The sequence below is a fragment of the Chlorocebus sabaeus genome, chromosome 26, assembly GCF_047675955.1.
Source record: "Chlorocebus sabaeus isolate Y175 chromosome 26, mChlSab1.0.hap1, whole genome shotgun sequence".
NCBI classification, from domain to species: domain Eukaryota; kingdom Metazoa; phylum Chordata; class Mammalia; order Primates; family Cercopithecidae; genus Chlorocebus; species Chlorocebus sabaeus.
Genome location: NC_132929.1, coordinates 52,943,396 through 52,970,388, shown reverse-complemented (window position 1 = coordinate 52,970,388; position 26,993 = coordinate 52,943,396). Strand labels below are relative to the sequence as shown.

The following is a 26,993-nucleotide window of genomic DNA, read 5'->3' as shown; positions in this document are numbered from 1 at the left end:
CAAAGGGAATGCTTCCAGTTTTTGCCCATTCAGTATGATCTTGACTGTGGGTTTGTCATAAATAACTTATTATTTTGAGATATGTTCCATTAATACCTAGTTTATTGGGAGTTTTTAGCATGAAGGGCTGTTGAATTTTGTCTAAGGCCTTTTCTGCATCTGTTGAGATAATCATGTGGTTTTTGTCATTGATTCTGTTTATGTGATGGATTATGTTTATTGATTTGTATATGTTGAACCAGCCTTGCATCCCAGGGATGGAGCTGACTTGATTGTGGGTGGATAAGCTTTTTGATGTGCTATGGATTCAATTTGCCAGTATTCTACTGAGGATTTTTGCATCGATATTCATCAGGGATATTGGTCTAAAATTCTATTTTTTTGTTGTGTCTCTGCCAGGCTTTGGTATCAGGATGATGCTGGCCTCATAAAATGAGTTAGGGAGGATTTCCTCTTTTTCTGTTGATTGGAATAGTTTCAGAAGGAATGGTACCAGCTCCTATTTGTACCTCTGGTAGAATTTGGCTATGAATCCATCTGGTCCTGGATTTTTTTGGTTGGTAGGCTCTTAATTATTGCCTCAATTTCAGAGCCTGTTATTGGTCTATTCAGAGATTCAACTTCTTCCTGGTTTAGTCTTAGGAGGGTGTATGTGTCCAGGAATTTATCCATTTGTTCTGGATTTTCTAGTTTATTTGCGTAGAGGTGTTTATAGTATTCTCTGATGGTAGTTTGTGTTTCTGTGGGCTCTGTGGTGATATCCCCTTTATCATTTTTTATTGTGTCTATTTGATTCTTCTCTCTTTTCTTCTTTATTAGTCTTGCTAGTAGTCTATCAATTTTGTTGATCTTTTCAAAAAAACAGCTCCTGGATTCATTGATTTTTTTGAAGGGTTTTTTGTGTCTCTATCTCCTTCAGCTCTGATCTTAGTTATTTCTTGCCTTCTGCTAGCTTTTGAATTTATTTGCTCTTCTCTAGTTCTTTTAATTATGATGTTAGGGTGCAGATTTTAGATCTTTGCTGCTTTCTCTTGTGGGCATTTAGTGCTATAAATTTCCCTCTACCCACTGCTTTAAATGTGTCCTAGAGATTCTGGTATGTTGTGTTTTTGTTCTGATTGGTTTCAAAGAACATCATTATTTCTGCCTTCGTTTCATTATTTACCCAGTAGTCATTCAGGAGCAGATTGTTCAGTTTCCCTGTATTTGTGTAGTTTTGAGTGATTTTCTTAGTCCTGAGTTCTAAGTTGATTGCACTGTGGTCTGAGAGATAGTTTGTTGTGATTTCTTTTCTTTTATATTTGCTGAGGAGTGCTTTACTTCCAATTATATGGTCAATTTTAGAAAAAGTGCGATGTGGTGCTGAGAAGAATATTCTGTTGATTTGGGGTGGAGAGTTCTGTAGATGTCTATTAGGTCCACTTGGTGCAGAGCTGATTTCAATTCCTGGATATCCTTGTTAACCTTCTGTTTCGTTAATCTGTCTAATATTGATAGTAGGGTGTTAAGGTCTTCCATTATTATTGTGTGGGAATCTAAGTCTCTTTGTAGGTCTCTAAGGATTTGCTTTATGAATCTTGGTGCTCCTGTATTGGATGCATGTATATTTAGGATAGCTGTTCTTCCTGTTGAATTGATCCCTTTACCATTATGTAATGGCCTTTGTGTCTTTTGATCTTTGTTGGTTTAAAGTCTGTTTTATCAGAGACTAGGATTGCAACCCCTGCTTTTTTTTGCTTTCCATTTGCTTGGTAGACCTTCCTCCATACTTTAGTTTGACCTGTGTGTATATCTGCACATGAGATGTCTCTCCTGAATACAGCACACTGATGGGTCTTGACTCTTTGTCCAGTTTGCCAGTCTGTGTCTTTTAATTGAGGCATTTAGCCCATTTACATTTAAGGTTAATATTGTTATATGTGAATTTGATCCTGTCATTATGATGTTAACTGGTTATTTTGCCCGTTAATTGATGCAGTTCCTTCATAGCATCGATGGTCTTTACCATTTGGCATGTTTTTGCAGTGGCTGGCACCGGTTGTTCTTTTCCATGTTTAGTGCTTCCTTCAGGAGCTCTTGTAAGGCAGGCCTGATGGCAGCAAAATCTCTCAGCATTTGCTTGTCTATAAAGGATTTTATTTCTCCTTTACTTAAGAAGCTTAGTTTCACTGGATATGAAATTATGGGTTGAAAATTCTTTAGGAATGTTGAATATTGGCCCCTACTCTCTTTTGTCTTGTAGGGTTTCTGCCAAGAGATCTGCTGTTAGTCTGATGGGCTTCCCTTTGTGGGTAACCTGACCTTTCTCTCTGGCTGCCCTTAACACTTTTTCCTTCATTTCAACCTTTGTGAATCTGACAATATGTGTCTTGGGATTTCTCTTCTCGAGGAGTATCTTTGTGGTGTTCTCTGTATTTCCTGAATTTGAATGTTGGCCTGCCTTGCTAGGTTGGGGAAGTTCTCCTGGATAATACCCTGCAGAGTGTTTTCCAACTTGATTCCATTCTCCCTATCAGTTTCAGGTGCACCAATGAAACATAGATTTGGTCTTTTCACATAGTCCATATTTCTTGGAGGCTTTGTTCGTTTTTTTTCACTCTTTTTTGTCCAGTCTTCTCACTTCATTTTGTTAATTTGATCTTCAGTCACTGATATCTTTTCTTCCACTTGATTGAATTGGCTATTGAAGCTTGTGCATGCGTCACGAAGTTCTCGTGCCATGGTTTTCAGCTCCATCAGGTCATTTAAGGTCTTCTCTCCACTGTTCATTCTAGTTAGCCATTCGTCTAACCTTTTTTCAAGGTTTTTAGCTTCCTTGCAATGGGTTAGAACATGCTTCTTTAGTTTGGAGAAGTTTGTTATTACCGACCTTGTAAAGGCTGCTTCTGTCAACTTGTCATTCTCCATCCAGCTTTGTTCTGTTGCTGGTGAGGAGCTGTGATGCTTTGGAGGAGAAGAGGCACTCTGGTTTTTAACAATTTTCAGCTTTTCTGCTCTGTTTCTCCCCATCTTTGTGGTTTTATCTGCCTCTGGTCTTTGATGTTGGTAACCTACAGATGAGGTTTTGGTGTGGATGTTGTTTTTGTTAATATTGATGCTATTCCTTTCTGATTGTTAGTTTTCCTTCTAACAGTCAGGTCCCTCAGCTGCAGGTCTATTGGAGTTTGCTGGAGGTCCACTCCAGACCCTGTGTGCCTGGGTATCACCAGTGGAGGCTACAGAACAGCAAATACTGCAGAACAGTAAATATTGCTGCCTGATCCTTCCTCTGAAAGCTTCGTTCCAAAGGGGCCCTTGCCTGTATGAGGTGTCTGTTGGCCCCTCCTGGGAGGGATCTCACCGTTAGGCTACATGGGGGTCAGGGACCCACTTCAGGAGGCAGCCTGTCTGTTCTCAGAGCTCAAACGCCATGCTTGGAGAACCACTGCTTTCTTCAGAGCCATCAGACAGGGATGTTAAAGTCTGCAGAAGTTGTCTGCTGCTTTTTGTTCAGCTATGCCCTGCCCACAGAGGTGGAGTCTGTAGAGTCAGTAGGCCTTGCTGAGCTGTGGTGGGCTCTGCCTAGTTCAAGCTTCCTGGCTGCTTTGTTTACCTACTCAAGCCTCAGCAATGGTGGATGGCCCTCCTCCACTAGGCTGCAGCCTTGCAGGTTGATCTCAGACTGCTGCGCTAGCAGTGAGCAAGGCTCCGTGGGCGTGGGACCTGCTGAGCCAGGCATGGAAGAAAATCTCCTAGTCTGTGAGTTGCTAAGACCATGGGAAAAGCGCAGTATTTGGGCGAGAGTGTACCGATTTTCCAGGTACAGTCTGTCACGGCTTTCCTTGGCTGGGAAGGGGAAACCCCCGACCCCTTGCACTTCCCAGGTGAGGCAACACCCTGGCCTGCTTCGGCTCGCCCTCCGTGGGCTGTACCTACTGTCCAATCATTCCGAATGAGATGAACCAGGTACCTCAGTTGGAAATGCAGAAATCACCCGTTTTCTGTGTAGAAGCTGCAGACTGGAGCTGTTCCTATTCGGCCATCTTGGAACATACTCTGACTTTTTAAAAAACTTTTATTTTAAGTTCAGGGGTACAAGTGCAGGTTTGTTATGTTGGTAAACTTGTGTCATGGGACTTTGTTGTACAGATTATTTCACTACCCAAGTATTCAACCTAGTACCCATCAATTATTTTTCCTGATCCCCTCCCTCCTCCCACCCTCCACTCTCCAAAAGGCCCCAGTGCATGCTGTTCTCCTCTATGTGTCCATGTGTTCTCATCATTTAGCTCTCACGTATAAGTGAGAACATGTGGTGTTTGGTTTTCTGTTCCTGTGTTAGTTGGCTATGGATAATGGCCTCCAGCTACATTCATGTACCTGCAAATGACATGATCTCATTCTTTTTTAGGACTCCATGATATTCCCTGTTGTATATGTACCACATTTTCTTTATCCAGTCATTGAGGGCACTTAGGTTGATTCCATGTCTTTGCTATTGTGAATCGTGCTGTAATGAACATACAGGTGTATGTGTCTTTATAATAGAATGATTTATGTTCCCTTGGGTATATACCCAGTAATAGGATTGAATGATATTTCTGTCTTTAGGTCTTTGAGGAATCACCACAGTATCTTCCTCAATGGCTGAACTTAATTTACACTCCCACCAACAGTGTATAAGTGTTCCTTTTTCTCCAGAACCTTGCCAGCATCTGATTTTTTTATTTTTATTTATTTATTTTTCAGAGAGAGTCTCACTCTGTTGTCCAGGCCGGAGTGCAGTGGTGAGATCTTAGCTCACTGCAACCTTTGCCTCTCGGTTTCAAGCAATTCTCCTGCCTCAGCCTCCCAAGTAGCTGGGATTACAGGAGCGCACTACCACACCCAGCTAATTTTTGTATTTTGAGTAGAGACAGGATTTTTCCCTGTTGCCCAGACTGGTCTTGAACTCTTGACCTCAGGTGATCTGCCCACCTTGGCCTCTCAATGTGCTGGGATTACAGGAGTGAGCAACCGTGCCCAGCTGTGAGTTTTATTTTTATACATTTTCACATTGTTAGCATCCTTTTAAAAAATTTGTATAAATTTATAGGGTTCATGTACAATTTTGTGGGAATGTGAATTATTACACCCTCTATGCAAAACACTATGGGGATGTCTTAAAAAACTAAAAAATAGAATTACCATTTGATTCAACAATCCCACTACTGGGTATCTACCCAATGGAAATCAATATGCCAAAATGATACCTGCACTTATATGTTTATTGCAGCGTATTCACAGTAGTAAAGATAAGAAATCAACTTGTGTCTATCAACAGATGAATGGTTAGTCTTCTCTTGTTTCAACTTGAATAATTTCTTTTAGCCTTTTTGTAAGGCGGGACGAACTCCCACAGCTTTTCTTTGTTGGTAGCGTTATGATTTTAAATCGGGCCAGGTGTACATGGTGGCTCATGCCTTTAATCCCAGCACTTTGGGAGACTGAGGTGGGTGGATTGCTTAAGCCCAATAGTTCGAGACCAGCCTGGGCAACGTGGTGAAACCCCGTCTGTGCCAAAAAATAAAAAAGTTACCCAGGTATGGTGGTGTGCACCTGTAGTCCCAGCTACTCAGGAGGCTGAGGTGGGAAGATGGCTTTAGTCAGAGAGGCAGAGGTTGCAGTGAGCCAAGATCGCACCATTACACTCCAGTCTGGGCGACAGAGCCAGGCCCTGTCTCAAAATGAGTGAATGAATTAACGAATGTTATATGGGAAGGCCTCATTGAGAGTGACATTTGTGCAAAGTGAATTGGGAGTGTTCCACATGGGAGGTCTAACAAGTGTAAACCCATAATGCTAGAATATATCTGGCATGCTGGGAAACATAAGGAGGCCAGTGTGATTGGAGTACAATGAATGCTGGGGAGAAGGGGTATATGGAATTGGAAAATTTTGGACATGATAGGCTACTGTGAGGACTTTGGCTTTTACTCTGAGTGAGATGGAGAGATGTTGGAGGTTTGTGAGCAGAGGTAGTACATTTAAAAAAATAGAATAGCTTTACTGATAAATGATTCATATACCATATAATTTCCCCATTTAAAAATGTTTTTTAGTATATTCACAGAGTTTTACAACCATCACCGTAATTACTTTTAGAACATTTTCATCACCCGCTATGGAAACCCTGTGCTTATTAGCAGTTACTCTCATTTTCTCCTAACCCCCCAGCCTTCAGCAATCTCTCTTTTCTGACATTATGGATTTGACTGTTCTGGACATTTCACATATGTGGAATCATACAATTTGTGTTCTTTTATAACTGGCTTCTTTCACTTAGCATGTATTGTAGTATGTATTCGCACTTTCTTCCTTTTTTTTTGGTCTTTTATCCGTTTTTATGTCCTTTTATTCATTGTGTGAATATGCATTTTATTTATCCATTCATCAGTTGATGGGTATTTGGGTTGTTTCTACTTTTTAGCTGTTATGAATAATGCTGCTGTGAACATTTGTATATACATTTTTTTCTGGACATATGTTTACTGGTACTGCATTTTAAAGGAGCATATTTTATTGACAAAGGAGAAATGATCTAGGTTTTCTTCCAGAAGGAGGTTTGGTTCCAGATGCTGCTTTCTTTTTTTTGTTCACTGACTCTTCATACAGGGGTAGGTCTTTTTTTTTTTTTTTCTTGTTAAGCAATTTCCCAGTCCCTTTCTGTTCTGTCTGGTTTCCCTGACTTGGATTTCTTTGAGTAAAAGTTTGGCCATATTAAATAGGTTACCTCAAAGGTATGGGCTGTTGTACTTAGAGCTTTATGTAATTGTTAATTAAGATATTCTGATAAAATCTTAGTTTATGAACGTTCTTAAGGGAAGTTACACAGGGTTTTCTATACTGAGTTGAGACTCATTAGTGAGTCAGTTCTGTGAAAGCAGCATTTAAAAACTGAAATAGAATACAGAAGGAAATATTAGAGTGCATCTGTTACTTTACGAAACTTTTAATTCAGTTAAACTTGTATGAACTGGGTAAGATATAAAACGTGTATGTGTTTGTGGGTTGTAGTAAAAAAGTTTGGAACCCCTCTGGGTTAGGATGTCCATGTAATTAATACTGTTCCTTTTCCATTTTATTTTTATTTTTTGGAGAGCATTGAGGTCTTGTTCAGCATGGAGTATTTAAAGCCTGCTATATTATACCCCAACAGGTAATATAAAGGAGCAGTTTTTTGTTGTTGTTGTTTAATGTAAGTGTGGGGATGAGATTTGTATCTTTTTATGAATAATTATGGTTTTCTGGTAATGTTATAACTAAGCATATATGTATTTTTTTATTGTAGGAGTCATACTCCATGGGTTTATGTGATAAATAATCTTGGCATAGAAGAGAATTTAAAGAATGATGGTAAGTGATATCTTAAAGACTAACCTTAGTTTTTTTGCCTTTCTCTTTTCTTCCTTTCTTTTATCTTTTTTAATGTAATAGTTGTTTCATTCAAGATACCCTGTGGAACACATTGTCATAAAGTGCAGTGATAAAGTGAGCAACTATGAATGTACTATTCAACCTTAGAGCCCACGAACCCTGCTGCTCCTCAGGCTTGCCTCTAACACTTATGGTACCTAAGTTAGGAATACAAGTGGAAGCCAGCTTTTAAAATGTCTTAAATAGTTACCAATCAGTGGATACTAACAGCCTGACTTGGCCTCCTATCCAGGGTCCAGCCGGGTCTTAAAGGAATCTACTCTCCCTGGGTCAGGTAGGGTAGAAGTTGGGCTAGGGTAGGTCTTAAATCTGGGATGGGGACTGATGTGAAATTCCCCAGAGAGCCAGGGAAAAACAGGTTTCTGTCCCCCACACTTTACTTTTCTAACTCAACATTTTTCAGGCAATTCCAAACATCTTCTTAAACTACTCAAATTGAGGAAGAGAAAGGAATGCAGGTATATAGGGAGTCCAGTCTGCCTGGATACTTACTTTGGGATAGTTGGGGTGACTAACCTTAATCAAAAGCAGATTCTTGCTCTGGTTTTTCCAGCACAGATGCTGATTTGCCTTCTTCCTTCTCCTCTTATTGTGTCTGACCTAGGGGGACCCAGTTTAGTTTGTGAGTCCCTCTGTCTTAATTTGTGTTCACTCAATTAGTTACTGATCCCTTTTGGATTTTGGTGTTTTTGATAGGTACAACCTTCTAAAGTGTGGGGCTCAGGGCAGAGTCCCTTCTTCTGGTTGAAAGAGCAGGAAAGGGCTGGGTGTGGTGGCTCATGCCTGTAATCCCAGCACTTTGGGAGGCCTAGATGGGCAGATCACGAGCTCAGGAGATCAAGACCATCCTGGCTAACACGGTGAAACCCCGTCTCTGCTAAAAATACAAAAAAATGGCCAGGCGTGGTGGCGGGCGCCTGTAGGCCCAGCTACTCGAGAGGCTGAGGCAGAAGAATGGTGTGAACCCGGGAGGCGGAACTTGCAATGAGCCAAGATCTCACCACTGCACTCCAGCTTGGGCGACAGAGTGAGTCTCTGTCTCGAAAAAAGAAAAAAAAAAAAAAAGAGCAGGAGAGCATCTATTTGTTGTGTGCTCTTATCTCATCCCTCCCCACTTCATACTCTTCCTCAGTTCTAAGGTTTTGATTTTTCGTATCTGTCATTTGGGGTTATTTTCTGTTGGTCTGCTTTTGGGTCTTTTGGTCATAAACTATGCTTTTGTTTGCCAGAAGATTTCTTTTTTTTAATCTACCCTAATTTTGAAAGATGGTCTTAGAGGGAATAGAAGTCTAGGTTGACAGATTTTTTTTTTTTTTTCTTAATATCTTTTTTTTTTCTTCTTGAGACAGAGTCTCTCTTTGTCACCTCGTCTGGAGTGCAGTGGCACAATCATAGCTCACTGCAGTTTTTACCACCTGGGCTCAAGCAGTCCTCCCACCTCAGCCTCCTAAGTAGCTTGGAACTATGCCACCACGCTTGGCCAATTTTTTATTTTTTATTTTTCTGTAGTGATAGGGTCTTGCTTTGTTGCCCAGGCTGGTCTTGAACTCCTGACCTCAAGTGATCCTCCTGCATTGGTCTTCTTCCACAGTGCTGGGATTACAGGCATGAGCCACTATGCCTGGTCTAAGTATCTTGACAAAAGAGATTCCACCGTCCTAATATGCAGCATTTACATGGTTCAAAATTCAAACTATAAAACAATGTTCATTGAGAGAAATTCAACTTTCTTCTCTCTTCTTTCTCTTCTTCCCTTGTGGGTAACATTAAAATTTTTTTTAATTGTAATTTCTAAAATTTAAATTGTGCTAATACAAATAACATGACATTTACCATCTGAACCATTTTTAAGTATACAGTTCAGTGGTATTAAGTATATTCATATTGTTATGCAGCTATCACTATTACTCATCTTCAGAACTCCTTGTCTTGCAATATTGAAACTTTATATACATTAAACAATAATTTCCCATTTCCCCTTACCCCCTGCTCCTGTACCACTTGCTGTGTCTGAGATTTTGACTACTTTTTATCATCCAGTATTTGTCTTTTTGTGTTTGGCTTATTTCATTTAGCATAATGTCTTCAAGACTCATCCATATTGTAGCATATGTCAGAATTTCCTTCCTCTTTAAGACTGAATAATATTCTATTGTCAGTATATATTACATTTTGCTTATCCATTCATCAGACACTTGGACTGTTTCCCCTTTTTAGCTATTGTGAATGATGATGCTATGAACATGGGTGTACAAATATCTCTTCAAGACTGTTTTCAGGCCAGATGCAATGACTTACGCCTGTAATCCTAGCACTTTGGAAGGCCGAGCCAGTTGGCTCACTTGAGGTCAGGAGTTTGAGACCAACTTTGCCAACCCTGGCTCTACTAAAAATACAAAAATCAGCTGGCGTGGTGATATGCGTCTTTAATCCTAGCTACATGAGAGGCTGAGGCATGAGAATCGCTTGAATGCAGGAGGCAGAGGTTGCAGTGAGCCATGATCATACAACTGCACTCTAGCCTGGATGTCAGAGCAAGACTCTGTCTCCAAAAAGTAAATAAATAAATAAAATAGTGAAGAACTGTTTTCAGTTATTTCGGGTACATAACCAGAGGTGGAACTTCTAGATAATATGGTAAATCTACTTTTAATTTTTGGAGGAACTGTCATGGTGTTTTCCTCAGTGGGTGCAACATTTAAAATTCCCACCAACTGTGCACAAGGGTTCCAATTTTTCCACATCCTCGCCAACATTTTTTATTTTCTGTTTTTTTGATAGTAGTCATTTTAATGGGTGCATGGGTAATCATTTTTATTAATGTTTGATTTATCCTTTATATTTTCAAAAAGAAGAATGTGTATATTTATATGTATATACATGTGTTTTTCTTTTTTGAACCTAAAGACAATATATTTTAGTATCTTGGGAGGTTTTTTTTTTTTCCACTCAGCAATATATTCTAGAGTGTTAAAGATCTTAATTTCTTTTTATAGCTGCATACTATTTCCTCTTGATCTTTGTTTTAAAACTCTAGCAGGTAAGATATAGTAAAGCTTTTCTTATCTGCCAACTGTGAGTCTAAGGAATATGTCCAAAAACCTGAAAGTAAATGAAAAATGCCTGTGATCATACACAACAGATAGTCCACACACTGTAAGTGTATTCACTGTACTTGCAGAATTCTTGAGTTCCTTATTCAGAACTGCAATAGTACATTTCCCATAAGCCTAGCAAATAAGAATTGACAGCTAATATCTTGTTAGGGAAGAGGAGAAAATAATTAATAATTAAGCTTTTGTGTCCTACTTAATCATCAGGAAGTAAAGAACTAAAAAATCTTTAACAACACTTTTGTCTGTGCCCATTTATTTTAGGACAACTATCTTTGGTATTTCTATAACTCCTGAGGCATAATTAAATTATAGTATCATATAGAAGTTGGTGTTCATAGTGATAACCTGAAGTTATCAAGAAAAGAGTAGGTTTCTTTAGTAGCCTCTGTTGCAGAGGTCAAGGAAATGTGTTTAGAGATTTTCATACAAAATAGTAAAACCAAAAAGAATTTGTGCTTAGCAGGGAAAACTTCAGTTATCAATTTATGTAGAACACCTCCTTTCCCAATAATGTTCATTTATTGATTTTTTAAAAAAATCATTCTGCCAGTTCATTCATTCATGACATATTTATGTGCCAGGCGCCATCCTAGACAGTGAGAATAGAGTAATGAACAAAACCTAGTCCTTCAGAAACTTACTGTCTAATGGAAAGACAGAATAAACATATTAAGTGTATGATTTAAAATTTAATTGTGGTTAAGTATTACAAAGGAGTACAGATTGGTTTGAGTATATAAAAGGAATCCTGGCCAAGTCTTGGGGTTGAAGAAAACTTAGCCTTAGGAAGTTACATTTAAGTTGGGATTCAAAAGATCATTAGGCTTTGGCTGGGCTAAGAGGAATACTCTTCTTAGGATGCTTTCAGTAGCAAGTAGAGTTGGCTTCAGATAAGAGTTGATCCAGTGGCTCAACAGTGTCATCAAGAATTTGATTGCTTTTCCTCCACTTACTCTGGCTTCTGTTCTGTTGCCATTATTTTAAGACTTGCTGTCTTTATGATCCCTAGATGGTTAGCAGTAGTTTTCAAAGCTGTATATTCCCTAATACATGGCCAGTAGGAGAGTCTTTTCTTTAACATTCCAGTAAAAGATCTGAGATCCTCAATTTTGATCACCTTAGGTCACATGCTCACCTCTGGATCAGTTGTTGTGGATAGGTGAGCAGATTGACTTAGGGAAGGTCTTGTGCTGCGCGCTGGAGTTAGGGACAAAATGTGCTTATCTAGAACCACAAGGGACCCCAACAAAAACTGTTAGGAGAGGAGGATGTAGAGAATGAATGCTAGGGAAGAAGCCAATAAATGTGCATTATAGAGGGGCAGATTATTCCACATAGAAGAAATAATTCTGTGTAAATGTCCTGAATTAGGATGGAGCTTGGTGCTTATGGGGAACTGAATGAAAGTCAGTGATATTGGAGCATGGCAAAGGAGGAAAAGAGTAGTACAAGATGAGACTGGAGGCCAGGTCATGTATTTATAGATAATACCAGATTTCCAAAGTGGTGCTGCCAGTTTTGTTTCCTGTCAGTAGTGTATGGGAGGAGTTGCCCCAGATCCTCACCAGTACACAGTATAATCATTTATTTATTAAAAAAATTTTTTTTAGTAATTTTGATGACCGATTCTTAGTACTTTTTCATTTGATTATTGGCCATTTAGGTATCATTTGTGAAGTGCGTACTCAAGTTTTCTGTTCATTTTTTTATTGACCCAGTAGACTTCTTTTTTGACTCAGTGTCTGTCTTCTTCTTCCTCTCTTTTTTCTTTTTTAAATAGAGACTGGGTCTCACTATGTTGCCCAGGCTGGTCTCAAACTCCTGAGCTCAAATAATTCTCCTGCCTTGGCCTCCCAAAGTCCTGGGATTACTGGCATGAGCTACCGTGCCTGGCCTTGACTCAGTGTCTTTCTTTTTTTGCAGTTGATTTAAGGAGTTCTTTATCTTGAGTCTAAGACCTTTGGCACCTTTGGAACTTCTCTTACTCTGTAGCTTGCTTTTTCATTTTTTAATACCGTCTTTTGAATAGGAACTGTTCTTAATTTTAATGAAGTTTGGTTATTAAGTTTTTCCTTTATGATTAGTGCCTTTTGTGTCCTGATTATTTCTTTCTACCTGAAAATCATGAAAATATTCCCCTGTATCATTTTTGGTAACTTTTAATTTCATTATAATTTTAAATTTAAGAAAGGTTGTAAGAAGACTATGAGGAATTCTCGTATATCCTTTTGCTAGATATTCCAATTGCTAATTTTGCCCCATTAGTTTTATTCTTTCCTTTCTCTCTTTGGGTGTGTGAAACACACATGTGTCTGTAAATATACATCCATCCATATACACATATCTACCTGCACACATAGATCAATATATACTTTTCTCCCTGAACCATTTGAGAGTATTTGAAGCCAACATACTCCTTCATCCTTAAATACTTCAATGTGTATTTACTAAGAATTAAGGACATTCTTTTATATGACCACAATTCAGTGATCAAAATGTGGAAATTTAACATTCATGCTGTATTATTATATAATCCACAGTGGATATTCAAAATTTGTCATTATATGAATGATGTATTTTATAGTTATTTTCTTCTTGATCCATTTAGTTGTCAGGTCTGTTTGTTCTCCTTTAATCTGGAGCAATTCTTCAGCCTTTCTCTTTGTTGACTGCTATTTTTGAAGACTATGGGACAGTTATTCTGAAGAATGTCTCCTCAATGTAGGTGATGTTTCATCATGATTAGATTCAGGTTTTGCATTTTAGGCAGAGTATCACATGAATGATGATGTGTCCTTCTCAATACATCACATAGGAGGTATATGATTTGAATTCGTCCTGCTTGTTAACTTTGATCACTTTGTTAATGTAATGTAGTGTCAAGCTTTTCTACTTTAAAGTTTCTGTTTTTTCTTTTGATATTAGTAAGTAATTTGTGGAGAGGCACTTTGAGGCTGTGTAAATATACAGTACCTTATCAAACTGTCACTTACTAGTTTAGAATCCATTAATGATTTAGTCATTAAAGATCTGTGAGGAAAAAGCTTACATTCTCCTGTTATCTGAACTCTGATTTTTAATTGTATTTAATGTAATCTGACATTATCATTATTTATTTTGATACTCAGATTGTCCCAGATTAGCCAGTGGGTGACTTTAAGCTGGCTCTTGGAATTTTTTTTTTTTTTTTTTTTTTTGAGACAGGGTCTCTGTGACCCAGGCAAGAGTGCAGTGGTATAATTACAGCTCACTGCCACCTCAACTTCCTGGGCCCAAGCCAGCCTCCTGCCTCAGTCTCCTGAGTAGCTGGGCCAATTTTTAAAATTTTTTGTAGAGATGGGGGTCTCCCTATGTTTCCCAGGCTGGTCTTGAACTCCTGGACTCAAGCAGTCCTCCTGCTTCAGCTTCCCAAAGTGTTGGAATTACAGTTGTGAATCACTGTACCCAGCCAAGTTTATTTGGTATGTCCATGTTATTCTTTGAGCATTTCTATACTTTCTAGTGTAACAAGCTGCTGTAGGTTCAGCTTGTAATTTCCCTGTTTTTTTCTTTTTCTCACCTTATTACACAGACTAGGACTTTCAATACAACATTGAATTTATATTCACAGGAGGCAGAGGTTGCCGTGAGCTGAGATCGCACCACTGCACTCCAGCTTGGGTGACAGAACGGGACTCCGTCTCAAAAAAAAAAATTGGAGCAGAAAAAAAATTTGAAAGAGAATGGCTTTAAAACTGGCAAAAGCTATCAGCCAAATTCTCCCAGAAGCTCTACAAACCCCTAAGCAGGATAAATACAAAGAAAACCAAACATATCACAGAAAAACTGATGAAAACCTGAAACAAAGAAAATCTTAACAGTGTACAGAGACAATAAGAGCTCATTACCTTCAAAGGGGTGACAAAAAAACTCAGCTGATTTTCCAACAAACAGACATGATAAATGTCATTAAACAGTGGAGCACCTTTAAAGTACTGAAAGAAAATTACTGTTTTCTAGTATAAAGTTTTCTAATCTAGTATAATAATACAGTATAATAATCTAGGTTTGCATGCAAACCTACATTCTACTATTATACTACATTATGTACTATATATACTATATTATACTATTATACTATAACTAATGCAGTATAATAATCTAGGTTTGCATGCAAATGAACACCAAAAACCAGTAAAAATATGAATAAAAGAGTATAACTACAAACTATATGAAAGTACTATAATCTTATGAAATTTTAAAGATACGAAAGACAAAGTATATCCCAGCCTCCCAAAGTGCTGGGATTACAGGCGTGAGGCATGGCTCCTGGCCCTTTTATTAGTTTTTAAATAGGTATTTTGACATATTTCTGTGTGGCAGTTATTTAATTTTTTCACTTTGAAGGTATTATTTTATTGGCTTGCATTTATTGTTTCTATTATAGAATGTCACTTGTCTTTCTTATTCTTATTAATTTGAGGTTACTTGTGATTACTTCTAAGGTTTTCTTTCTTTTTTTGTTTTGGTTGTCAGTACTTTTTTACCCTAATATGTCTATCGTTTGTCTCTTTATTTTACTTTTTTATTAAAAAAATCACAATTTTATTCATAGTGCCTGTTGATTCATGGTATGATCTTTTTTGTTAGTTTTGGAAAGTTCTTAGCCTTTATGTGCTCTAATCCCATTTTTGTTTCTCTTTTCCTCAGATTTCAGTTTTTGCTTCTATGTTTGATCTTTTTAAAAATTTCTTATGTCTCTTTTGCTCTTTTCTATTTTTTTTTTTCCTGTTTTCATTGGGATGTTTTAGTCTAATTCACTAATTTCTTGTTAAACCATTCATTGAGTTCTTAATTTCAGTTTTTTCATTTTTCAGTTTTGTAATTTCTACTTGATTTTTTTTTTTTTTTGAGACAGAGTCTCGCTCTGTCGCCCAGGCTGAAGTGCAGTGGCTGGATCTCAGCTCACCGCAAGCTCCGCCTCCCGGGTTTACGTCATTCTCCCGCCTCAGCCTCCAGAGTAGCTGGGACTACAGGCGCCCACCACCTCGCGCGGCTAGTTTTTTGTATTTTTTTAGTAGAGACGGGGTTTCACCGTGTTAGCCAGGATGGTCTCAATCTCCTGACCTCGTGATCCGCCCGTCTCGGCCTCCCAAAGTGCTGGGATTACAGGCTTGAGCCACCGCGCCCGGCCTCTACTTGATTTTTTTAAGGTATCTAGTTTTCAGCAGAAAATTTCAATCCTTTTATTTTCAGTTCATATTAATTAGAGTTACTTTAAAATCTATTTCTGATAACTTTTATTACCTGGCTCATGTGTGGGTATATTCTCATTTTTTGTATTTTTTCTTGGTTTTTAGTCTTTGGACTTGTTTTCTAGTATGCCCAGTAATAACTTATTTTATTTTATTGCTGCATAAGAGATGTACATAATTTTGGGGTACATGTGATAATTGATTACATGCATATCATTTGTTAAGATCAAATTAGTATACTTGGTTGTATCTGTCAACCTAAATATGTCTTTTTATACTGGAAACATTCAAATTATTCTCTTTTCGCTATTTTGAAATACATAATAAAGTATTATAACTATAGTCACCCCTCTGATCTATCTAACACCAGGTCTTATTTTTTCTATCCAACCATATATTTGTACCCGTTAATCAACTTTTTATCCCCTCCCACCCCACTGCACTGCTTTTCCTGGCCTTGGGTAACTACCAGTCTACTCAGTATTTTCATGAGATCCACTTTTTTAGCTCCAACATATAGGGAGAACATGTGATAATTCTCTTTCTATGCTTGGCTTTTTTCACTTAACGTAATGACCTCCAGTTCCATCTGTATTGTTGTAAATGACAGGATTTTGTTCTTTTTCATGGCTGAATGATATTCGACTTTGTATATGTAATACATTTTCTTTATTCATCTGTTGATGGACACTTAGGTTGATTCCATGTATGTGAATAGTGATGCAGTAAACGTGGGAGTGCAGATATCTTTTTGATTAAAGTTTCCTTTATTTTGGATATATACCTAGTAGTGGAATTGCTGGATCATATGTCGAGTCTATTTTTAGTTTTTTTGAGGAACTTTCATACTGTTCTCTGTAATGGCATACTAATTTTCATTTCCACTAGCAGTGTACTCTTTTTCCACATCCTCGGTGGCATGTTATTGCCTGTCTTTTTGATAAAAACCATTTTAACTGGGTGAGATGATATTTCATTGTAGTTTTGATTTGCATTTCTGTGGTGATTAGTGATGAGTCATTTTTCATATATCTGTTGGCCATTTTGTATACCTTCTTTTGAGAAATGTCTATTTAGATCTTTTGCCCATTTTTAATTTGGATTATTTGTGTTTTGCTAGTGAGTTGTTGGAGCTCCTCATATGTTCTGGTTATTAATCTCTTACTAGACGAGTAGTTTCCCAATATTTTCTTCCATTCTGTGGATTGTCTCTTTGTTGATTATTTCCTTTGTTGTGCAGAATCCTTTTAGTTAATATAGCCTCATTTGTCTGTTTTTGTTTTTGTTGCCTGTGCTTTTGAGATCTTACACAAACAAGTCTTTACCTAGACAAGTTATCTTTACCCAGACAAGTTTTCTTTTAGTAGTTTCATAGTTTCAGGTCTTACCTTGAAGTTTTTAATCCATTTTGATTTGATTTTTTGGTATGGTGAGAGATAGGAATTTTATTTTTTTGCATAAAGTTATCCAGTTTTTCCAGCACCATTTATTGAATAGGGTGTTCTTTCCCTGGTGTATGTTCCTGTCAATTTTGTCAAAGATTACTTGGCTGTAAATGCATATGTTTATTTCTGGGTTCTCTATTCTGTTCCATTGGTCTGTGTGTTTGTTTTTATGCCAGTATCATGCTGATTTTGTTACTGTAGTCAGGTACTGGGATGTCTCCAGCTTTATTCTTTTTGCTGAGGTTTGTTTTGGCTGTTTGGGGTATTTTGTGTTCCATATAAGTTTTAGGATTTTTTTTTTCTATTTCTGTAAAGAATGTCATTGGTATTTTGATAAGGGATTGCATTGAGTCTGTAATTGCTTTGGGTAGTATTGTTGTTTTAACAGTATTCTTCCATTTCATAAGCATGAAATACCTTTCCATTTTTTATAGCCTCATTCTCTTTCATCAGTCTAGATCTTTCCCTTTTTTGCTTAAATTGATTCCAAGATATTTTATATTGTTTGTAACTGTTGTAAATGGGATTGCTTTCTTGATTTTCTTTTTTGAATTGTTCACTGTTGGTTTTTGTATGTTGATTTTGTATCCTGTACCTTTACTGAATTTGTTAATTAGTTCTAACATATTTTGGTGGAGTCTTTAGGTTTTTTGGTTTTTTTTTTTTTGAGACAGTGTTTCACTCTGTCACCCAGGCTGGAGTGCAATGGTGCGATCATAGCTCGCTGCAGCCTTGAGCTTCCAGGCTGAAGCAGTTCTCCTGCCTCTGCCTCCCGAAGTGCTGGGATTACAGGTGTAAGCCACCACACCTGACTGTCTTTATATTTTTCTAAGTAAAAGATGTCGTCTGCAAACGAGGCTAATTAGACTTCTTCCTTTTCAATGTGGATGCCTTTTATGGTTTCATAACTGGAAGGGGAACCAACAGATTAGTAGTTTATTTCTTGTTCACTTAATAGTTCAGTGTAGGTATTCAGCATGTGACCTTTCACATTTTGATGGGACTAAATTTTTTTTTTATCTTTTGACTCCGTCATTCTTTAGAGAGTCCTGCTAGATCCTGTGCATCTGGCCAGTAAGTGGTGAACTGAGGGAGAGAGCATAGCTGATGATGCAGGAGACTTTAAAAAAAAATAAATCCGATCTGGACATAGCTTACCTCATTTTCCCCTATATTCTAGCATGCAGAAGTCACATGGCCATCTGTCTGCAAGAAAGACTGGAAGGTGTTGTCTAGCTTTGTGACAGGAAAGAAAGCAAGTGGTTTTGATGCATGTTGTAGTCTCTGTCATAGAGGCTGATACAGTATTAATAATTTAGATTTGAGATGATGATGACTTGGACTAGGGTGATGGTAGTGGATTTACATTCTCCAGTTGTGTTTAGGAGATAGACTCGATAAGACTTGATATATTATTTAGGGTATAGGCTAGTGAGCTCTAACAGAGGCTCCAGAACAGAGTAGCTCATACAAGAGAGAAGTTGTTTCCCCCTTATAATAGTTTAGCCATCCTTAGTTCATCTATGGTTTTACCTTTAGATGGTGTGAAATATTGGTAAAAACTGATAAAGTTATCGTAAATTACTGAACAGGATTCCAGCTTTTTCTGTAATATTAGGGAAATTATACTGATTATATGGTTTCTCAGGTAAGCTTCATGATTAGTAATCTTATCTTCATACTACCCAAAGTATTAAGGGCTTTAGTAGTGGGAATTTAAGAGAAAGGTTCTTCTCTGAATTATTCAGAAAGCTGAAAAACATTGGAAAAAAGATATAAAAATTTCATTTTATGGGCAGGTAGTGGTATGAATGGATTTTGAAGAAGTTGTATAAAGTAGAAAGTTTTATGGAGACAGATATATAGATATTTAGTAAACAGTACTTGTAACCTTTTCAAGATCGTGGGAAAAGTTGTTAAAATTGAAATTATTTAGATATTTTAAACCTAAGAGAAAGAAGTTTATTTGGGAGCAAGTCTTAGAAGTACCTAGCCTCTTTGGTGACTATTCTAAACACTTACTTTCTTAGATTGTGTACTGTAAGATTTGAACATAAAAACTTTCACTGAAGACTAGTACTTTTAATCGAAACATTATTTGAACAGGTCTCTGTAAAATCTCCATACAGCACTAGGTGGCACACTGTGACTTTGGATGAAAATACACATATTTTGTTGAAGACTCCTGTGAGAAAATAACCTAGGTTAAAAAAAAAAATACTGTTTGAAATAGACATCTATTTTATGAAGTATCTCAGAACCATTTATTGCATTTCAAACCCTGATACTGATATTAAAATGCTTAAAACTATTTTATTTACATTACTACTGACATTTTTATAAGAATTGGATTACTAAAAATCGTTAGAATTTTTGGGTTTTTACTGAAAGGAGTCCATTCAGCGTATATTACAAAAAGCATCTGTGCTTTAAAATGAAAAATGATTTTCAATCAGATCTTGTAGTAAGATGAGTAGTTATGATGTTTTTGCTTATTAAGTATTGGAACTAAGAATAAAATCAAAGTCTTGAACTAGTGGTTTTTCTTTGAATGTGTATCTATGCATATATACTAAATACAAAAGAGCCAACTTGGTAAAATTGATAGTGGAGCTGAAATGTTTATGGAAGTAAAGAATATTAGATTTGAAGTTTTCTGGTCTAGTGTTACAACATTGCTATTTTGTGATTATCCATTTTAGTTCTTGGAAACTCATTATTTTGTGAAGACTCTTGACTTAGAGTATAATGTATGGCATAGTGAATTTTATGACCCCCCCCCCCCCCCCCCCCACACACACTCACTCTGTCTCTTTCTCTCTCTCTCTCACAGGATGTTCTGTGATTGTGTAAGGGAATTATCTGAAATAGAGCTGAAAAGTAGGCCACCTATTTATACTTGTTCATTTGGCCTGGAAACAATTGTGATACTCTTGGTTAGAACAATGCTTAGGTAACCTAAATGATAGATGCCAGTGTAAGTTAGATAGCACTGACTGATACTTAATGGGAGAAGTGCTTAAGCTAAACGAGGAGGTTTTCTGGTGTTACGTTGATTGGAAAGTATGGGAATGAGTAGAGAAGTGACTTGCAAATCTAGAGGACACTGAATGGGGTTTGGACAGTGACAGTGAGTTTCAGTGAAAGCTTAATGAGTCAGGTAAGTAGATGACACATGGATATTCAGGGTAAGGTCAGAGGAATGAAGGAATGTGGGTACAGATGTTTATGTTAAAGACGTAAAAAGTGACAAGTTCTGGATTAGACTCTCATCACAGAGAATTAGAGTAGAAGAACGTAGTCTTTTTTTTTTTTTTAGTAGTTTGGATATTAGTTGGTTAGTTACTCATTTTTGTGCCGAAACCTGATTCCTGTCACTCACAGATTTAGCACCTATTGTCATTCCCTCTTTCCTATCATAACACAATTTCTCTCTGTACTGGATCATTCCAATCAGTATGAAAGTATGATATACTATCACTTACCTTAAAAATCCATTCTGTTTATTTCTTTATTCTCCTTTATGATGAAACTCAAAGTATCTTAATACTCACTCTCTCCATTTTTCTCATCATTCTGTTTTGAACCTTTTTCAGTCAGGATTTTGACCCTACTATACCACTAAATAGACAATAAGTTATCAATTTATTAGAGTTTATTATAAATTATTACTTTAATTGCTTCCTGGACAATGCAAGGCTGTCAGTCTTATTGCTATTGCTTTAAAGGTAATGAGTTGATTTTTTCCCTCTTCTTTGTACTCTTAAGATTTTTTTCTTTGTTTCATGTTATCAGTTTTTCTGTGCAATGCTTAAGTGTGGTTTTCTTTGTACAATTTATCCTCTTTGGGATTTGCAGAGTTTCTGGGAGAACTGGGCTTATACCTTTTTCTCAACTTTATTTTATACTGTCAAAGAGATTAATGGGACGGTTGGTGAAATTTAAATGCTGTAGTTTAAATAATAATTCTGTGTCAGCGATAATCTCCTGATTTTGTTAGTTATGGTATAGTGATATAGGAGAGTATCCTTACATATATAAAATACACAGTGAAGTATTTACTGCCAAGGAATATAACTGCAGATTGTTCTCAAATGCTTCAGGAAAAAATGTGTGAGGGTATGTTTGATATTCTTTGTGTGAATTTAGAACTTTTCAGTAATTTGAATTTATTTCAGAATAACAAGTAATATGTATCTGTTTATCTCACAGTTGGCTTGTTACCATACAGCCACATTATTTGTTTACATATTGACTATGCTGCTTCACATAAAATGGCAAAATTGAGTAGTTGTTACAGAGATCTTATGGCCTGCAAAGCCTAAAGTAAAAAAAAAATTTATTATCTGGCCCTTTGTAGAAAATCTTTGCTGACCCTTGCTCTAGAGTGTACTATAGTGACTTTTTTTTCTTTCCCTGAAGTGATGCTGCTCATTAATTTCCTTCGTTTGAAAATAATGTGGTGCTTTTTCTTCACATATTCCCCAAAAGAATAAAAATTAACCAGTAGGTGGGGAGAATCCAAACTGGAAGGCAAATAGTAACATACTCCCAGGGGAAGATGAGAACTAATTACATGATTTTGGCAAACATTAATTTATTGTAAGGTTAAAGATAAGAACCATACATAAATGCTGTAATGTAGTTAGTAAATGTGTTTCTCATAGGAGTATGGGTTAGCAATTCTGAAACTACTTTGTGTATATATTAGAATTGAACAGATAAGTAAATAGATTGTGGATAATGAAAACTTGGGATCTTATGTTGGAGAAAGAAGTTTTAAACAAGCAAAGAGAAAGGATGAAATGAGCCCTGTGGCATAGGATTGAAATCAATCAGTATAAACTCATGGTTTTTAATATCTGTATACATATAGTTCCAGGTGTGTGTATTGTGTGTTAGGGTGCATTCATCTAGTTCCTATTGTCTCATTCTGTGAGTTGACTGGGTGGTTTTTGTGATGTGATGTTGGCTTGGGTACTGGCATGGCAGCAGTTTTCTAGGGGCTCAGCTGGGCTGGAATGTCCAAAATGGCTCACTCACACAATGGGCAGAGGATGCTGTCCTCTGGGAGTTCAGCTAGGGCCTGTCAACCAGAGTGCTGCCCATGTGTGGTCTCTCTACTTGTGGCTTGGGCTTCTCATGGCATGACTGTTGCAGGAAGTCAGAGACCCTGAATGGAGGGACTGGTTGAAGCCCTGGCAGAAGAATGTAAATTGTGAAGATTTCATGGACATTTATTAGTTCCCCAAATTAATACTTCTATAATTTCTTATGCCTGTCTTTACTGCAGTCTCTGAACATAAATTGTGAAGATTTCGTGGACACTTATCACTTCCCCAATCAATACTCTTGTGATTTCCTATGCCTGTCTTTACTTTAATCTGTTAATCCCATCATCTTTGTAAGCTGAGGATGTATGTCGCCTCAAGACCCTGTGATGATTGTGTTAACAGCACAAATTGTTTAAACAGTATGAAATCTGGGCACCTTGAAAAAAGAACAGGATAATAGCGATGTTCAGGGAACAAGGGAGATAACCATTAGGTCTGGCTGCCTGAGAGCTGGGCGGAACAGAGCCATATTTCTCTTCTTTCAAAAGCAAATAGGGGAAATATTGCTGAATTCTTTTCCTCAGCAAGGAACATACCTGAGAAAGAGAATGCGTTCCTAGGGGGAGATCTCTAAAGTGGCCGCTCTGGGGACATCTGTTTTTTACGGTTGCAGGTAAGGGATGAAATAAACCCCGGTCTCCCATAGCACTCCCAGGCCTATTAGGATGAGGAAATTCCCACCTAATAAATTTTGGTCCCACCGGTTGGTTGTCTGCTGTCAAACCCTGTCTCCTGATAAGATGTTATCAATGACAGCGTGTGCCCAAAACGTCATTAGCAATTTTAATTTCGCCCCGGTCCTGTGATCACGCCCTGCCTCCATTTGCCTTGTAATATTTTATTACCTTGTGAAGCATGTGATCTCTGTGACCCATACCCTATTCGTACACTGCCTCCCCTTTTGAAAATCACTAATAAAAGCTTGCTAGTTTTGTGGCTTGAGGGGTATCACAGAACCTGCCGACGTGATGTCTCCCCCAGACACCCAGCTTCAAAATTTGTCTCTTTTGTACTATTTCCCTTTATTTCACAGACCGGCTGACACTTAGGGAAAATAGAAAAGGACCCATGTTGAATTATCCGGGGTGAGTTCCCCCAATAATGACAGCTGGATTTTAAGAGAGGGCGCATTCTAAGAGACTGGGTGGAGGCTGCAAAGCTTCTAATGACCTAGTCTCAGAAGTTATGCAGTGTCCTTTCTGCCTCATTTTATTGGTCAGAAAGCAAGTCACAGAGGCATATTCAAGGGGAGTGGATTACATGAGGGCATGAACACCAGCAGGTGTGGTTCACTGGAGCCAAGGGGGGCATCTTTGGAGACTACCTACCATACTTGTTAATTCATGTATTATTTTTTACTCTTACATGTTTGCTTCATTGGCTTGGATTGTTAGCTCTTTGAGGACAAGCACAATACTTTATATTTCTTTATATTCTCCTCAGTCTCTTGATATTTTTGCACATAGTAATTACCTTGTTAAATGTATTGTGCCTTAGGATTCCAGGATTGCTAAAAATCCAGGCTGGCAAGAACTATAGAAGGGCATGGAGGCACCTATTAATTGGACTGGGATTTTGGGCTGGCCCAGTGGTGAACTTGTTTCACAAAGAGGCAGGTTGCCCACACAGATTTAAGGATTAGATAAAGAGGCTGTATCCTTGTGTTCATATGGGTGCTTTATGATCTCTTTCTTCTCACAGATACTTGGCTTATGAAAACAGACTATTTTGATATGACATTCATTAGTGGGGAAGCAATTTCCTTTATTTTATTGGACCTGGCTCCCAGCTGGCACAGGTTGTTGGTGGGGCTGAACCTGTAGGCTCGTGTTTTTAGGCCAGGCGGGGCTAGAGCAAGCAAGAAATTACACATATTCTGTGCAGTAGTTTGAGTTTTAAAAATTGCAATTTAAATTTACCTGTTAACAGCAATTATTATTTGAATCCTAATAACTTGGAGATAAAATTATATAGCTAAAAACTGAATGTTGACTTACTTTAGCACAATCTCTAGGGAATAAAAAAAGGATTTTCCAAAATATTTTATGCTGAAGAGGTCTTTTAGGGGAAATATATAGGATGTTTGTGAAAACTGGTCTCTTTCACACTTGAACTTGTTGATGTGTAAGGGATGGTGCAGATATTAGTCCACAGCAGTGTTTGTGCTCTTTAGGCCACTTTTCAAACCTTAGATTATATTTATTATTTAAATAATTTGTTTATTTTTTAGAGTTACAAAACTCAGTGTTTTTAGATCTAAAAAAGACTTGTGACTTTCTCTTCTCTGTTTAACAACCTACCAAATCCCAAATTAGTTTTAAGTGTTTTCTTTTTGAGAAAAATATGAGAAATAATGACTTTGTTAAATATATATTTTGACTTATGTAATATCTAATAATCTAATAAGTACCATTTTTTCCATACATAGGCTTCATTCCAGCGCTCCAATAGTCATGACAAAGTAAGGAGAATAGTTGCAGAGGAGGGTCGTACAGCAAGAAACCTAATAGCTTGGAGTGTTCCACTAGAAAGCAAAGATGATGATGGTATGTATTTAAAAAATTAGTTTCATTTTTGTAAATAAGAAGGATGTATTTAGTCCTAAATAGATAGACTGAAAACCGTTTGCAATTAGACCTCTTGGGGCTGATTAGTATGTTAAATAAGAAATGATTTTTTGTTGCTTTTATACACACATGGCTTTATAAAAGCCTTACAGTTAGTTTTGCTTTTTCAGGTAATAGTGAAATTTGAAATTGGGTTTATTGTGTTATGACTGGCAGATTAGGGCTTTTTTAAAGTGATAAGAGATTTAGTGATATGATTAGACTTTGTCTCCCTACCCAAATCTCACCTTGAATTATAATCCCCATAATCCCCACATGTCAAGGGAGAGACCATGTGGAGGTAATTGGATCATGGGGACGGTTTCCCCCATGCTGTTCTCATGACAGTGAGTGAGTTCTCATGAAATGTGATCGTTTTGTAAGGGGCTCTTTCCCCTACACTCGGTACTTCTCCTTCCTGCTGCCTTGTAAAGAAGGTGCCTTGCTTGCCCTTCTCCTTCCACCATGATTGCAAGTTTCCTGAGGCCTCCCCAGCCATTCTGAACTATGAGTCAATTAAAGCCCTTTCCTTTATAAATTACCCAGTTTCAGGCAGTTCTTTATAAGCAGTATGAAAGTGGACATTTAGGTTTTTTCTTTTATTAAATTCTTATAAAAATAAAAAGATTTTTAAAAAATCATATTTATCATAGGTGCAATTTAATGTAATACTTTAGAAAATAGAAGTTACTTCTTTAGTTTTCATTATTATTATTTGAACTAGAAAAAAAAATCTCCCCTCTCCCTTTAATGGCTAGAGGCAGTGTGAAGCAACTGTTTCTGGGGATGTTGAAGATTGGATGGAGATACAGAAGTCAGGAGATTGGCATACACTTCAGGAGACCTCACTTTGAAATTTTCTGAGGGCTTGTAGAATATTCCTCATAGTTAGGTTTGTCTGATATCTTTTCATGACTAGATTCAGGTATGTGTTTTTAGTAGGAATTCTATAGAAATGATGTGTCCTTTTTAGTTATCAGAGGAAGTTCATGATAACTGTCTCATTAATTTAATCAGTTGCTTTAAGTATTGTCTGCCAAATTTCTCTACTGTAAAGTAACTAATTTTTTCCTATGTAACTAATGAGTAATTTTTGGTAAGATAGTTTGAAACTGTGTAAATATCCTGTTTTTGTTGAAACAGTACACTCACTACTTTTAGCTTCTATTGATAATCCTTGGCTTATGTTATACCTCTGGTGGTTGCAAAGTGGTGATTTGTTAACTCCATCATTCCTTCTGCATTTGTTAGCCTTCTAATATAAGGAAGAGCTTTAGCATCTCCTCTTTATTTTTATATGTATGTAAGTATGTATGTATTCGTATTTTCAGTTTGTATGGATTCATGGCTGCTTATGGTATTTAATGGGGTACAATTACTCTATTTTGATGCTCAGATTGTTCTCGATTTTTCAAATGGGAAACCCTTTAACTTGGCTCCCGTTCCTTTTGGCATGTTCTAATCATGTTTCCATTCTTTAAAAACATCTTTACACAAGGTGTTTCAAGCTAAACAAGAATTCACCTGTTTTATTCTTTTAAATTTATTTTTACACTTTATTTTATTTAAAATTTTCTTTAAAAAATGTTTTAAATCTTTATCTTTTTTACATTTGGTCCTCTGACCCATTTGTAGTTTATTCTTACACATAGTGTGTGGTATGGATCTAATTTTATCTTTTTCCTTATAGCTAACAAGTTGCCTCAGCATAACTTACTATGAAGTTTATCTTTGCCCCAGTTATTTGAGATTCCACCTTTTCTGTAGAGTGAATTTCCATATGTAATTGTATTCCATTCTACTAGTCTGTTTACCTAATTCATGTGTGAGTGCCATACTATTTTAATTATGGAGGTAGTATGGTATTTTAAAATGCCTGCTTGGACCTGTCTTCCCCTGTAGCTTTTCTTTCTTAGTTTTCCTAGCTATTTTTAGAGAGCAGTTATTTTGAATCATAAAAACTATCAAATAGAGGGGAAAATTGGATTTATCTTTTGCAATTCAACTTCTTAACAGCTAATCT

At 37.1% G+C, this 26,993-nt stretch overlaps 1 protein-coding gene across 6 annotated transcripts in view; it reads left to right on the top strand.

Annotated features, from left to right (window-relative positions):
• SCAPER (S-phase cyclin A associated protein in the ER) overlaps positions 1-26,993 on the top strand; it is a 552,134-nt gene that overhangs the window by 12,959 nt on the left and 512,182 nt on the right. For 4 of the 6 annotated variants that reach the window (XM_038010211.2, XM_038010215.2, XM_038010212.2 and 1 more), the window contains exons 2-3: positions 7,310-7,374; positions 24,793-24,910. In XM_038010211.2, the coding sequence (XP_037866139.1) occupies positions 7,369-7,374; positions 24,793-24,910 (124 nt within the window). In that variant the 5' untranslated portion in view covers positions 7,310-7,368. Of the gene's footprint in view, positions 1-7,094; positions 7,178-7,309; positions 7,375-24,792; positions 24,911-26,993 lie in introns of those variants that run through there. The other 2 variants (XM_038010213.2, XM_073012353.1) reach the window with 2 other exon arrangements.